Here is a 14,613-nt window from a genome sequence, read left to right as displayed (position 1 = left end):
CATATAGAGTAAGAAAATGATGCTGATTCCTACTTCCCTTGCACAGTAAGGCCTTCCCGCTCTGTCCAAAATAAGGAAATAACAAAATTAGAGAGGGACTAAACAGCATGCTTTCTAAACTCAAAGGAATGCTTTACAACATAACATTGATATTTCAAAGGAAAAAAAAAAAAAGCACTTAACTTTTCTTCTATCAAAGAGAATAATTACTTTCCCGAATGTAAAAATGCATTGAACACTGGAGCAGGGCGGGTGTATCTGCAAAGCAGAATAACTCTCGTGTGTTATCGGAAAACGGTGTGAAAACGAAGCTAATGTTAATGGGTGACTTTCCTTTGGAAGGACAGGATGAAAAGTGAACGAATTCGTCGTTCAAGTTGAGTGAGAGCGCACAGAGCACGACGCCACCTGTGCGAGCCGTCCCCATGCGAAGACCTAAAAGCTCCCAGCGCCTGTCCCTGCCGCAAGCGAAGAAAAAGCAAGTCCTCCTCGCCTGTCGGATACTGCATTCATTGCCCCCCCCCCCCCCCCCCCCTTTTTACGCTGTGATGCATGTATCCCCCAACAAGGCAGCAAAACACAAAGGAGACTTGTTTGCGCTTGGAAGACAGATTTTCTCTGAAGCTTACCTGAATTTTTCAGATGGGATAAGGAGCCTACTTTATTTTCTTACCCATTGCCCTGAAAAAAAAAAAAAAGAAAACAAACATTGAGTCTAATTTGTCTGCCCCTTGCAATATATAAACTTCTTGGACTTTCATTAGGATCCAAGGAAGGAAGGAGCCCGCGTGTAAGAGCAGGTTGGTGCCTGGGTCAGGTCTTCAGCGTCCGGGTTGGGGGAGCTCCAGGTGGGATCTTTAAGGCGGTGCTGATGTGCAAGGCGGGCCCAGGCTCCGCTCAGGCTGATCGCTGGTGTCAGGTACCGGGATACAACCGGTAGAAAGTCCCTGGTTCCAACAGCACCTGGAAGCCACCAATGCCAATCCTGGCTCTTTCCCTTCCCTCGGCTGTTTTATGCAGCTCTTTGAGTTCCCGGAGCCCAGCAACCAGGCAGCAGCAGCAGCAGCAAACCCTGCTATAATTCTCACTTCTTCACCCACACACACAAAACTTTTGTTTTGGTGGGGGTTTTTGTTTTTTTTTTAATCATTCTCTCTCTCCCTCTGTCTCCTTCTGCTCTCTCTCTCTCTCTAGTCTCCCCCCTTATTCCTCTCCTTAATCCAGGGTTTTATGGGCTGAGGTATTAAGAAAATTCGCCTGCAATTTGGGATGAGACAAAATACTCTTATTACAAAAAAAGGGTTAGTGGTGCGACTTGATACTTCCAGATTTACAGAGAGCTGATCACATCGGGCTCGAACTGAGAGCCTGACCACAAACAGCAGCAAATCTGCCTGATTGTTCCAGGGATACACATTCCTTCGGAGGCTTCAAACACAAACGGATAGGATGTGTACCTAGAAATCTGCCTTTAAAACCATTCAAACGAATAAAGAGGGAGAAAGAGAAATAAAACCACAGAAATTCCGATTCCTGTAGTTATCTATCTACGTGGGAATGAAAAACAGAACATGTTCTCTCTCTCTCTCTCTCTGCCGGATAGAAAACATTGGGATTCCTAAAAGAATAAACTTGTACATTGGATGCAGACCGCACAAGTTCCAGCAATAAAGAGGGACTTTTTTTTTTTTCAAAGTAGTAATTCAGGATTTATTTTTTTTGGGTGGGGGGAGGGGGTCCAATTCTTAACTTTTTTTTTTTGTGAATGGGCTGCGGCCTCTTTGTTCTTACAAAAAGTGCCGGTGTCGATGACTTTTGTGGACTACAGAAGAATCTTGTAAACCACCCCGCCCCCCTCTCCCCCTCCCCAACCTCCCTCCTTTCATTAGATGTCCCACTCACGGTCCACAAAAAAAAAAAAGTAATTTTGTTCGTCTGGCGGTCACTTTCTTTGAACATTAGCTCGCTTTCAGCTCCAGCTTCAATTAGGAGCAGTTGATTTCGAGAGATCAACAAAAGAAACGGGCAAAGCCTTATTAAAAGTCCTAAGAAGATCTGGCGGATCCTTTGAGAAGCACTTTATGGAAGCAGTGTGCTCTCCTGGTACCCGGCATCCAGGCTACAGAGCCCCCCTGAATCCTCTCTGGGGCAACAAGCACCAGACAGCAAACCATGGGGGCCAGAGACAAAACAGGGGAATTAGAGACAGAAAGAAGAACCAAATTAGAAATCGGAGATAAGGATAACAAAAGATAATCAGAGGCAGAAAAAAAAATACACAAATTAAGATGAGAGTCAGAGACAGCAAAAGAAACGAAAATCAGAGAATCAGGGCAAGCCAGAATAATCAAAACATGATAAACGGAGTATAATACCAGATGCGAATCAGAGACAGCAACAGTTATCAGAATCTGAGAGTAAGACCAGCAACAGATAAACAAAACAGGCGAATCAGGGACAGAAGCGAGAACCGAAATGTTCAAGCCACGGACTGTGATAACGAAACAGAATTAGGGACACCCATAATCAAAAACACGGGAATGGAGGACAGAACCATCAGCCTGAGAGAGAGAGAAAGATTCGGGAAAATGGTTAATAACCAAAACAGGCGAATCAATGCTTGAACACCGCCATTGGGAGCATAATCATCAAACATAAACATCCAACACAAAGGGCCAAAATCGGCAAGAGAGGTCCGAGAAACGTTATGCTTAAAAGGGGCTTAAAAAATAGCAGTGCTGCAACGGGGAACTTCTGTTAGGGAGAACCTCAGTTCCTGGCAAGACAGATAATTTGAGCTTTTGCTGTAAAATCTTCAGCTATGTTCTTGGCACAGTCAGAGGAGAAACATTTTTCTTTTTAATCCCCTTCGTCTTGGGTTCATTTCATCTATTTTCTTAGTTGATTTTTTGCTTTCATCATTTTATTATTATCATTATTGCATTTTCGGATTTATTTTCTTGTATTTCTTATTAACTTTACTCTGCCTAACTTGAGGGGAAAAAAAGTAATTCTAAAAAGAAGGATTAGGCCTTCATTAATATTTATGAGAAGGTGCAACTTAAAAAAAATAGGGAAACAAAATAATTGTATTGCACCGAGTTCGGAGAGAAAAGACGCAGTTGGTGTTTTTGAAAAGTCACTTTTACTTTGCTTTATAATGCTCCTACATAAACATTTAGGAGACAATGTCCACTTTTTGTTTAAATGAGTATTAGAATGGAAACGAAGTGTACAGGAAGACTGTGTTGTGACAAAAAAAAAAGATAAAAAGTTTGGGGGGGGACGACGTTTTTAAAACATCTCCTCATTTAAAAGCCAGAAGGATGTATTCCAGCCGATCCATTTTTAAAGTTTAGTTTAATGATATTTTATCTTTTCTTATGAATAAATTGGTGAGAAGGTAAATGGTTCATTTTCTCTCCGGAATTCACGGGGAACAAAAGTTTACGGGAATGCACAAGGGAGCCTTTCCTTGAATTATTCCAGATTCTTTAATGCCGTGGATATAACGCAAGACCTGCCAGCACGAGTGACAGGAAAACTCTCAACCCAAGTAAAAGTAGCAAAAGTTTAAGATGCAGATCAGAAACCCCTTTCGAACCAAGGCCGTCTCGTGTTTTGTTTTTTTTTTTCGTTTATAATATTACAGTATAAGCAAACGAATGTAGCCGATACACTAAACATTAGCGTGCAAGGGGCTCTTGCACCTCCGGATGGCCTCTCTCTCTCTCTTTGTTGCCTGCGTGTGTTTTGCTATCTGGGGTGCCCCGCTCCTGCCTCTCGTACGCCCGGAGCTCAGCTCTAGCCGCCGGCGGCTCAACTCAGGCTCCCGGAGCTCGAGCAGCTGCAGCAAGAAAGGGAGAAGGCGGGGGATGGGAAGGGGAGGGGGTGGGGGTGGGGGGGGGTGGAAGGCGTATCCCAGAGGAGGCCCACCTCCCACCCCTCAGCCGACACCACCACTGGTCGGCCGCGCTGTCAGTCAGGAGAGCGGCGGCGGGCGATTGGCTGCGAGCCGCGGTCACGCAGGGGCCTCGCGCTGGCTTGGCGGGGCAGGGCTGTAAGAAGGTGATCAATCTTCATCAGTCTACATTTCCAATCACCTAAAGGACCTGGGCGCGAGGCAGCCACTCCGACAAGGTAAAAAAAAAAAAAAAAAAACCAAAACAAAGCAAAACAAATCAGAAAGTCCGCGCTGCTGATTTATTGCCCGGCTCCGGGATACGAACTTCGCGGGAGGGGGTGGAGGAGGAGGAGGAGGAGGCGGCGGCGAAGGGGGGGGAAAAAGCACCGGTGACTCGCGGTGTCTGGATGTGCAGCCGTCGGGATCTGCCGCGCTCTGAGCCCGCGGGACCCGGGAGGCGACCGAGCTCCGCACGTGGGACGGGGGGCGCAGGAGGAGCTCATTCTGTCCGTGGGGGAGGGGGGGGGCAATTTCTTGTACTTTTTCCCCTCCCAGGTAGGGCAGAAAGAGCTCCGGCGTTTCCTGCAGAGCTCGGACGTCTTCTGCTTCTTTTCCTAAATAAATCCCCCCCCCCCCTACCCCCCGGAAATATTAAAGCCTCCCTTCCTGCAGGCACTCGCTGCAGCTTGGGATTTCTTTGCAGGGTTTTGTAACTTTTCCTGCTTTGGCTATTGCTCTTTTTCTATTCCCTTTAATCACGCCAAAAAAGAAATTAAGAACTTGGCAAAAAGTTACTGTCGAGTTCCTTCAATATTTTAATCTCACTCTGCGCTGCAGAAATATGGAAGCAGGAGTTTGTCAGTCACTGCCAGAAACTAGTGAATGCCTGTGCTCGGCCTCTCCAAAAGCTGAAAGCAGGCAGAGAGCTCTCTCTCTCTCTGCTTTTGGCCGAGGATCCTGTTTTGTTTTCCCCTGGCCCGATCCATTTATGCCCCGCCGATCTTGTTAGGCAGGCGTCGGACTAATCTCGCTATCAGAAGGACTTTCAACAGAGTTCCCAGCCCGACAGATCCGGGCGGAATCGCCTGGAAGGCCTGGGCTGCTGTGTCTGAGCAAAATGTCTGTTCATGTCAAAAAAAAAAAAAAGAAGAAGACAAGCCACATCGCCTCATTTTAGGGAGTTTGCATTGGCGTGAATGATTTCGAGAAGCCGATGGCCTATTAAAAGCGGGCTCCATTAAACAGATAATTGGAGGGCGGGATTTTATTATGATTATTATGATTATTATTATTTTAGTTAATTTCGTCGGCTCTTTCTCTGGAATGGACTCGCTTCCTGGAGGCTTCTTTTTGTTCCTTGCTCAATGGGAATGAAGTTACTGGCCCGGGCGATCCGGTTCCTCGTTCGATCCCTTGCCCAGCGCCTCTCCCCCCGCGTCCGATCGGTGCCGTCCTGGGTCCCCGCGACCCCATCCCGGCGCAGCCCCCCTGGTGCTTCGTGTTCGCATCACACGTTTCGGATTTACGGAAAGGAGACGAGGCCTAGTAGGTACTGCTGCTTCTCCCCGGCTCCAAGCCGGAGACTGTGCGCAGGAAGCAGAAGTTGTGGAGGATCTCCTTGCTCTCTGCGGGATAGGTATTTGTGTTCAACACTATTTAGTTTACAAAAAAAAAAAGTGTTTAAAAAAAAAACCATGAAGGTGACTCTCTAGGGCTCAGAGCAACAGGTCTAATTATAACTCGGTTGTGCAGACTCAAGAAAATCCCCATTTTTTAAATTATTTTTTTTCACTGTAACTAGAAATGCAATTGAAGAACTGGATACCGCTCACCCGAACCAAAATTACTTTTGCTCCTTATTGTTTCAGCCTTGCACCACTCTTCGTTCCTCGTTTTTGCGTGGCAGTGTTTTGGTTTTATTTTGTTTTGTTTTGTTTCTTCCTTTGGTGAGGTTCTATACCAGAACGTAACTTTTTGTATCATTTACGAAACTGGGAAAGAAACCTAAAAAAAAAAACAACACAAAATCAAAACCTACTGCCTTCACTACGGCTAAAACTATTGAGGAACTAGTGGAAACCGCATTCATTTAAAATGCAAGTTTAAAGCAGGCCGCTGTGTCTCCTACAGCAGAAACTTTGCTGTGAATGTTAAAGGAGTTTCGGTTAAAATTGTGTCCTTTACATTGTATGTTATGTTTAGTCACCCGTAGTTCGCCAATACTAAACAACTAAATCTATTTATTTTTAAGGTTAGCTATTTTACAATTAAACATGCTTTTGTTGTTGTTGTTGCTGTTGTTGTGGCTCTTCAATTAGTTTCATCCTTTTTTGGTTTCTAATCTTTTTTAAATTATTGCTTTATCTTTTATATCTGCAGAGGCCCCTGGATTAAAGTTCTTGTAGATAATTGAAGCCATCTTGGAAATTGTACGTTAATGACCCAGATACAAACTTTAGGTGAGTTAAATGTATACTTAGTTTAGTTCATTCATTTACAAGAAATGAATTCAATTTGGGGAGGTACTGTGGTAAAATAAGGAAATAATTTAAAAAAATGGAACAATATTTGACAAAGGTCCGCTTAATAAATATGCACGTTTAAAAATGGTCGCGTAATGTTTAATCTACGCTTGGCAAAACCTGGCCTTGAACGCAAATATTCATCGCATTAATTTGTCAATTAGATCGGTTTCGCTTGTGTTTCAAAGAGCAGTTCCTTATTTTATGCGAAAAGACGAATTCGAGACAGTGAAATCTGTAATACAAATGTCGAGTAGTGCGATTAGTACTTTCAAAGCATGGACGTGTGTTGGCATTCATGCTAATTCATAGAATTATTTTGTATAATGAGAGTTTTAAATTGATATATAATGGAATTTCGCACCTGAAAGATTTTCTCTCTCTCTTTTTTTTTTGTTTATTTGTTTTTGTTTTTAGTGCAGTTTCGAGATTTTCCCGAAGGACATTCGGTGGCCGCCTGGAAGAAGATTTTTGGGGGTTGGGGCGGGGGCACTTCCTCCGGTAGGGAGCTACATTTTGGGGGATCACTGTGGGAACCGTTGAAGCTTTTAGCATGATGTCATACCTCAAACAGCCCCCCTATGCCATGAATGGGTTGGGGCTGACCGGCCCGGCCATGGACCTGCTGCATCCTTCCGTGGGATATCCCGGTAAGAAGGCAGCCGCGCTTTGTGGGCGCCCAGAAACAGATCGTCCCGGAGAGAATTTTAATTAAAACTGCTTTTCCATGTTTTCCATCAGCGCCTTGTAAAATTTGGCCCTTTCCTATTTAGAAGTTTGGAGAGAAAATTGGGTGTTTTTGTAACTCTTCAGAAATGTTGGCTTTTTTTTTTAAACCACAATTTCCTCTCAGTGGAAATACATTTTTTTTTTTCATAAGCAATATTGATATTACTCGGATAGTTGATTCATCATTCTTTTATACTGTTTTGAGCCGAGTTAACACACTTTTATTCTGATGTTGGTTTTTGATGGTATTTTTCTTTGATAAATGGATGCCGGGGATATATTGTAAGCTGGGATTTCTGTGTGTGTACAAACACTCTGTCAACTGATTTAGTCCCATAAAATCCTGTCGGCCTGGAGTTGAACGATCTCATTTTTTTTATGACTTGTTTGTTTTTATTCTTTGCACTTCGCCGAGAACTTTCAAAGCCCTCCCCCCCCCCCCCAGCACCAGCAGTCGCGCGCACTTTTTGTACCTAGCGCCTTCCCTCCCAAATATGGCTCTCTCTTTCAGTCCCGCGCCCTTGTACCAGAGACCTCTACTTTTCTCCCCTAAAATCTGGGAATCCCCGTCCTATCTCCTGGGACCGCCCATTTTTTCAAAGGTGCTGGTAGTGGTGCCTGTGTGCAGTGTTTGTTTTGTTTGGGGTTTTTTTTCTGAATCGTTTCCAAGTTAAAAAAAAATTATTGGCAACTAAACTTACTGCTGACCCTAAGTTGCCTCAGTATTTCATGTTTATTTTTACTCTGAATGAGTTTCTTTTATGAGAGCAGAGTGACGGGGAAGCGCTGCCCGGGCCTAGTCTGTGAGGGAGACTTTTTTTTTTTTGGCGGGAGGACTATCTGGAGAGAAGCTCGCGCGTGTCCCTCGAGGTTATCTCCCGCCTCCTGCTGGGGGGGAAGAAGGGATGCTCTGTGCCGCTTTTCATGTCTCCTTCTCTCTCTCTCCTTTTCTCTCTCTCTCTTTCTCTCCCCCCAGCCACCCCGCGGAAGCAGCGGAGGGAGCGCACCACCTTCACCCGCTCTCAGCTGGACGTGCTGGAGGCGCTCTTCGCCAAGACCCGCTACCCGGACATCTTCATGCGCGAGGAGGTGGCGCTCAAGATCAACCTGCCCGAGTCCCGCGTGCAGGTCCGTGCAGCTGCGCTTTCTTCTTCCCAATCTCGAGCAGAGGGAGGAAGCCGTGTCCAGTCATCCTGCCCGGCTTGGGGGGGGGGGGGGGGGGGAGCGCGCGCACTCGCCCTGGCGTGTCTGATTGCTATTTCTGTGTGTTCATCCTCTGGTTTGTGTATATACACAGGCAAGTACCCGGGGGCTGGAAGGCTTAATGCTCGGGCCCCTTGGCGCCCGAAGAATCAATCCTGTTTGGCCGTAAACACCGAGTGCAATAATAATAACAATAACCTTCATTTGGGGACCAATCCGTTCAAGTGCATGGGGTAGCATCAGGACACGCAGGCTGCCTGCCATCTTCTCTTCCTGAAATGATGGCACTTTTAAAGAGACAGGCTTATTTCAATTACAGGCCAGGGATGGCCGGGTACATTTTTGCACCGTAGGCTGAGAGCCTTGGAAATGGTTTTGGATTTGCTTGATTTTCCCCCTCCCCAAGTACTGTCTGCTCCCCAGCCAAGGTTTATCTGTTCCCACATGGAGGGTGGCTAAAGATCGCACTGACAGCCTCAGATGTTAAGGCTAATGCCCCTGCTCGGGTTGTAAATGACTGGGAACTGCGGGGCCCGGCGGTCCTGCTGGTGACTCGCTTCCGCCCCCTAGTGTCCAGGGAGGAAAAGAATTCAGGCTCGGACCCTTCCTAGCAGGGCCCTGACAGCCTCAGCCCGACCCCCCCTTTCCAGCTCTCATTCCCTCTGTGCGATTCTCCTCCTTTTGAACTGCGCTTGATTTCCACTTTTGTTCTGCCGGTGGGCACGTTTTGTTTTGAGAGAGGGGCTATTTTAGCCTTTGGGCGCACTTTGTTTTGTAGCAGAAGGGCAACGCTTGGAAAACCTTTGAGAAATCAGGTAGCAAGTTTGAAATGAATGCTTTCACGTTGAATTTGAGCTTCCTCGATTGATAGATTTTTAATTTTTATGTTTAGGTCAGTCCTGCTAATTTCGTTTCATGTGCAATCAAATTTACTTGCCTCCTATCAAAAAGAAATGTACAAACCCCGTGTAAGTTTTTCTATACGCAGAGCTGCGCGACGAGGCTGGTACTGAACTGTCAAAGTTGGAAATAATTTGAGATCATTTGAATTATAGTGGGGCGTTTGTTTGTTTTTTTGGAAAAAGCAATTTGGAAAATATGTTTTAGGATCTTTTGGAGGGCAAAAGGCTTTTATAACAGATTAAATTAATTTACCTATTTCCTGCAGAGTTTTGAGTACAATTATGTAAAAACAAATGTCGAAGTGATAACTTTCTAGTGAAAATATGGAGAGGGGGAATAAAGTGACCAGTTTTTTTAAGCTGAATTATTTCCTATCGCTTCAATTGGAGTTTTGGAAATAGGAACCGTGAGTAAAATGTAAGTTCGGGCAGTTTTTAAAGAGGAAAAATAGAAAAGCTTGAGCCAGTCTCGTTTCTTGTCGATGAATCCAGGACTTTCATTATTATTATTAATAACCCATTCTGTACATTTTCAAACGGAATAGATATGAAGGCAAACTTCACTTTCTTCTGCTTTGGTTATGTCTGGTAGAAGTTACTTTTTTGCCAGGTGCTGGAGCACTCCTGTTAAGAAGGGAAAGCTTTTGTAGATTTTATTTCGTAAGCAAGGGAGGGGAAGGGTTCGGCAAGATATCCTCCAGTTTCGTTTTGGAAGGAAAACAAAAATGAATGGAGCTAAGCAAAACTAAGTAAAGAAGCATAATAAAGTAAGGAATGTGCAGGAAAGAAACAAATTATTCTAGCAACTCCCGAACGCTTTATAGGAAAGATCGAGGGTTATTAGTTTGGGATTATTTAATATATATATATATACTTTTTTTTGTTGTTGTTCTTGACTCTTCCCATTAAAATGCAGCCTATTTCTTTTTATTTTGTTTTTAAAGTAAGGTTCATTTTTTTAACTCTTTTAACCGAGGCATGACGCCTTTACTAAAGAGGCTCAAAACATTTCGTTTTAATTAGCTCTCCAAGCTAAATGGTAAAATAAATTGAGAACGTTCTCATTAGTGTTAAAAAAAAAAAAAAATGAGAGCCGACATTAAAACAATCTCGGCTCCTAGGGGCCCGAGAGCCGGGAACGTGTCCGAGCTCGCTGAAGGTCCAGCCTGTTAATTGACTCTAATCGGGTAGATTTATTAAACTTTTCTATATATTTATTAGTGGGGAAATGAAGCTGTCTACTTAACCGAGCGCTCCCTCCCCACCTGCAGAATAATATTTATTTCCTATTTCTCTGCATCTTATCCTACAACCATCCACGTCTGCTAAACGCAGCGCGTGAGTCCGTGGGAAGTGGTTGGGTTTGAACCGGTTGCAGGAGTTTCTGCCTTTCTGTCTCTTTAGCCCCGTAATTGTGGGCCTGGCAGGGCTGCGGGCCCGGGCAGATCAGCTGCTGCCACCTTCGGCCCGTGCCATCGGCCAGGAGGGTGGGGGTGGGGGGCGACCTCGGGTTGGGAGGGGCGCAGCCCTGCTTGCCTGACGCCTGTGCTTTCTGCTCCCTCCCCTCCCTCCCCTCCCTGCAGGTCTGGTTCAAGAACCGCCGCGCCAAGTGCCGGCAGCAGCAGCAGCAGAGCGGCAACGGGGCCAAGAGCCGCCCGCCCAAGAAGAAGGCCTCGCCGGCCCGGGAGAGCTCGGGCTCGGAGAGCAGCGGTCAGTTCACCCCGCCTGCCGTCTCCAGCTCCGCCTCGTCGTCGTCCTCCTCCTCCGGCTCCAACGCCTCGGGCAACCCGGCCATCGGCGCCGCCGTGGCCCCCCTCAGCTCCAGCACCCCGGCCGCCTCGTCCATCTGGAGCCCGGCCTCCATCTCCCCGGGCTCGGCCCCGGCCCCGGAGGCTCTGGCCTCGGGCAGCGCCTCCTGCATGCAGCGCTCCGGCGGCTCCTCCTCCTCCTCCTCGGCCGCCGCCGCCGCCTCCTACCCCATGTCCTATGGCCAAGCGCCGGCCTACAGCCAGGCCTACCCGCCACCGTCGTCCTCTTACTTCGGGGGAATGGACTGTAGCTCTTACCTGGCTCCCATGCACTCCCACCATCACCCCCACCAGCTCAGCCCCATGACCCCCTCCTCCATGTCCAGCCACCACCACCACCACCTCAGCCAGTCCTCCAGCCACCACCACCACCACCATCACCACCACCACCAGGGCTACGGGAGCACGGGACTGCCCTTCAACTCCTCCGATTGCCTGGATTACAAGGAGCAGACGGCCGCCTCCTCCTGGAAACTCAACTTCAACTCCAGCGACTGCCTGGATTACAAAGATCAGGCTTCCTGGAGATTCCAAGTCTTGTGAAGCTGCCTCCCACTCAAGCATCATCAGCTCCCTTAATTATAAAAAAATAAAATAAAATAAAATAAATATATAAAAATAAATAAAATAATTTTACTTAGAGGAATCTCAAACTCTTGTGATGTGGACATAAATCACCTTTTTATTTTTTGGGGCAGGACCTTTATCCCATACGGACAGTCGGTTCCTAAAACCTGAATCTTTGGTTTAAGGCTGGTGATTGGATAGGACTGAACTTCACCGATTCTTTTATTTATGCACTATGCGCAGTTTTCAGAGTGGGATTATAGACTGTGGTGTTCTTACATAAGGAAAGGAGCTGCATTTTTCCATTTTAAAGAAAATATATATTGTAGCCTCCCCGCCCCCCCGTGTTCTTTCCAAAGCCCAGCGGTGCTTTCTCATTCTGGTAGTGGAGGAAGTGGCCCTCCGATACAGGTTTTCCACTGTGTACAGATTCCTACTATTTAGGACCTCTAATGTAGAACTGTGCAGTTTCTTGCTGCCAGAAGCAGCAGGAATTGTGTAAATAAATACTAGGTCCGTTCCAGTGACCATTTATTTTTAAGGGTTGTTATTGGGCTCAAATTAAGGCCCTTTAAATCCTAAAATGCAGATATTCAACTGAGCCCCTGCTTTAGAGCAACGTAAAATCCCCATGAGGTTCGAATTTGCACCTTTAGAAAAAAAAAGAAAAGCAGCCAAAACCATCTTTTTCTATGTCCCTTCGTTTATTTATTAAAGAAAGTCAGTCTAGTGTCGACCCCCGACCACTGGCTTCAGAGCAATGGGATGTCCTCGAGCTAGCGCTGGTCAAAGTTTAGTGCATTTAACGGGTGTGGGCTGAATCTTCTCCTCGACGACAGAACAGCTTTCTGCTGGAAAGGGTGGTGCTTTCTTTTCAATAAACATAAGGCAGACTCCTAGCAGGGCGCCAAAGTGGTAAAAAAAAAAAAAAATAGAAAAAAAAAAAAAAACAGACGGGGAAAAAACCAAAAGCGACTCTCCTGTGTATTTTATAAATCTCCTTTTTGTCTAGTGATTAGTGCATCATTCTCCAGCCGTACGGCCCAAGAGCACTTGCATCTGTGTCACTGTTGGTTTGGACTGCTTCGTCCCTCTGTAGGTGGGAAAGGAAAGTTTGTAAATTTAATGATACACCGTAATCTACAATTACCTGTTCCGATGTAAGGCAATCCCCTCCCCTCCTGTCCCCTTATCTACATCCCTTCCCACTATAATAAAAGTCCAACTGATAAATGCCTCGTCTGTCTCGTCCTTGTTAGGAACTCTGGCTCAAGCTTCACTTAAGTCGTGGGTCGCTGTATTGCACATACACTGATTTTATTTGCAAAGAAAATCCAAGGCCCTCTGCAATTTTTTCACTTAACTGCCTTTTAATAATTGTACATGGCTTGGATTCAGTCAAAACTTTTCTTTATGAGCTGAACAGTCAAATGATTTAGTGTTAAATACTCCCCTTCCCCCCTCCTCTTCACTACCTGTTGCCGCACTTCAACACGGTTTCCTTTTAAGCTTGTGACATTCATGGTTTCCAGAATATATATTTTATTGTTGGGCTCTAGCCTTCCCTTCCCCTACATAACTCGCTCACGGGGATATGAAGTGAAAGCAAGCAAAACAAAGCAGAAGAAAGAAATTTGATGAACAGAACGTTTCCTGTTTGCCTGTTTCCTATTTTTGCAAAATATTTTCACATCAAGTCATTAATCTTGAAAACCAAGAACGATTTCTAGAGTGACGGTTTATCTACGTTTACTACTATTTCACTTGATTGTTTACGTTTTTCAAGCTTGTAAAGAAGCTTTATTTTTCGTCAAGGTCTAGATAATATCTTTGAAACCTGGAAGTGCCCACAATGTGTCGGGAAAGGAATCTGTCGGTTGAGGCTTAATCCCACAACCAATAAATTACTTTCTTTTTTTTTTTTTAAATGGGGTGTGTTATGAGGCTTTAAAACTAAAGTGTTCTGTGAAGAGTTGCCGACAAACTAGTGTAACTGAGTGCAGAGATCTGATGAATAAAACAATGAATTTACCAACTTCACTGAGTCAGATTATAGACCAGACTATAAGCGTCTAAAGGCTAAAAAAAATACAAAACATATACGTGCTGAAGACTAGATACATGTACTAAAAGACCAACGGTGTACAGATGAAGGAGATACCACTAGTGACCAATCATGTGCGAATTAATGACTAATTTAAAAAAATAATAATATGATAGCTAACCAGTTTTAGCCCATCTCTCTATATATCGCCAGTATATGCATTAAATTTATTAGTAAATAAACCAGCCAATAAAACTGGCACCATTGATTATCCAGTAAATTAGCTAAATTTTTAGCATAAATTTTACAGTCTAAATCGACCTAGAACTTTCTTTTGCACTACAAATAAATTATTTGTTATATAACAAAACTAAATAAGATACAAAGTTAAAAAAAGTGGCTGAATAAAGTTAACATTTTGCTAGTCCCCCAAAAACTTTCTCAAAATGGTTGAATTACAGATTTCCTCACTATGTTTTCTTGACCTAAGATTGATTTAGTAATTTCCTCTGAGATTAGTTGATTGTTTTTCTAAAATATTTATTCAATTCAAAGGCTTGAGCGTCTTCAAGGAAGATGGTGCCCAGGACACACACATGCCCCATCGGCCTGCGGTAGAACACGTTTCTGAAGCTGGGATGACCAATATCCATTGAGAGAAATCTTGGAAAACAGTGTATTTTATTTCCTACTAGGTTAATCCTTTTGGGCCAGGATAACAGGGTTCTGTGAGAAATCTGCAAGTTAAGGCACTGCGAAATTTTCCCTCAAGGTGAATGCGTCCTTACATCAGCTTTGCTTAGTGTGAGACCTGAGTCATCTGAAAAATTGTTCTGTTTATTGTTGTTGTTTTCGTTTATTTCGTTACTGTATAATCCCTACATCTTCCAACCCCCAACTTTCTCATCTGTAACCAGCTTTAATGTTCTGATTT

At 44.8% G+C, this 14,613-nt stretch overlaps 1 protein-coding gene across 3 annotated transcripts; it reads left to right on the top strand.

Annotated features, from left to right (window-relative positions):
* The first annotated feature begins 4,073 nt into the window (after positions 1 to 4,073).
* OTX1 (orthodenticle homeobox 1) lies at positions 4,074 to 12,585 on the top strand. 3 transcript variants are annotated; one of them, XM_029593669.1, is made up of 5 exons: positions 4,074 to 4,140; positions 6,284 to 6,363; positions 6,849 to 7,076; positions 8,132 to 8,283; positions 10,844 to 12,585. In XM_029593669.1, exons 3-5 carry the CDS (start codon positions 6,980 to 6,982, stop codon positions 11,609 to 11,611), a joined length of 1,017 nt encoding a protein of 338 aa, XP_029449529.1. In that variant the 5' UTR covers positions 4,074 to 4,140; positions 6,284 to 6,363; positions 6,849 to 6,979; the 3' UTR covers positions 11,612 to 12,585. The 3 variants fall into 3 exon arrangements, with proteins under 3 accessions (XP_029449529.1, XP_029449526.1, XP_029449527.1); XM_029593666.1 differs by having other exon boundaries at positions 6,844 to 7,076; XM_029593667.1 differs by lacking the exon at positions 4,074 to 4,140 and adding an exon at positions 5,063 to 5,540 and having other exon boundaries at positions 6,844 to 7,076.
* Positions 12,586 to 14,613: the final 2,028 nt, after the last annotated feature.

Source organism: Rhinatrema bivittatum, chromosome 3, assembly GCF_901001135.1.
Source record: "Rhinatrema bivittatum chromosome 3, aRhiBiv1.1, whole genome shotgun sequence".
Taxonomy (NCBI): domain Eukaryota; kingdom Metazoa; phylum Chordata; class Amphibia; order Gymnophiona; family Rhinatrematidae; genus Rhinatrema; species Rhinatrema bivittatum.
The sequence above is the reverse complement of the archived record's forward strand: the minus strand, read 5'-3'. Positions and strand labels throughout refer to the sequence as shown.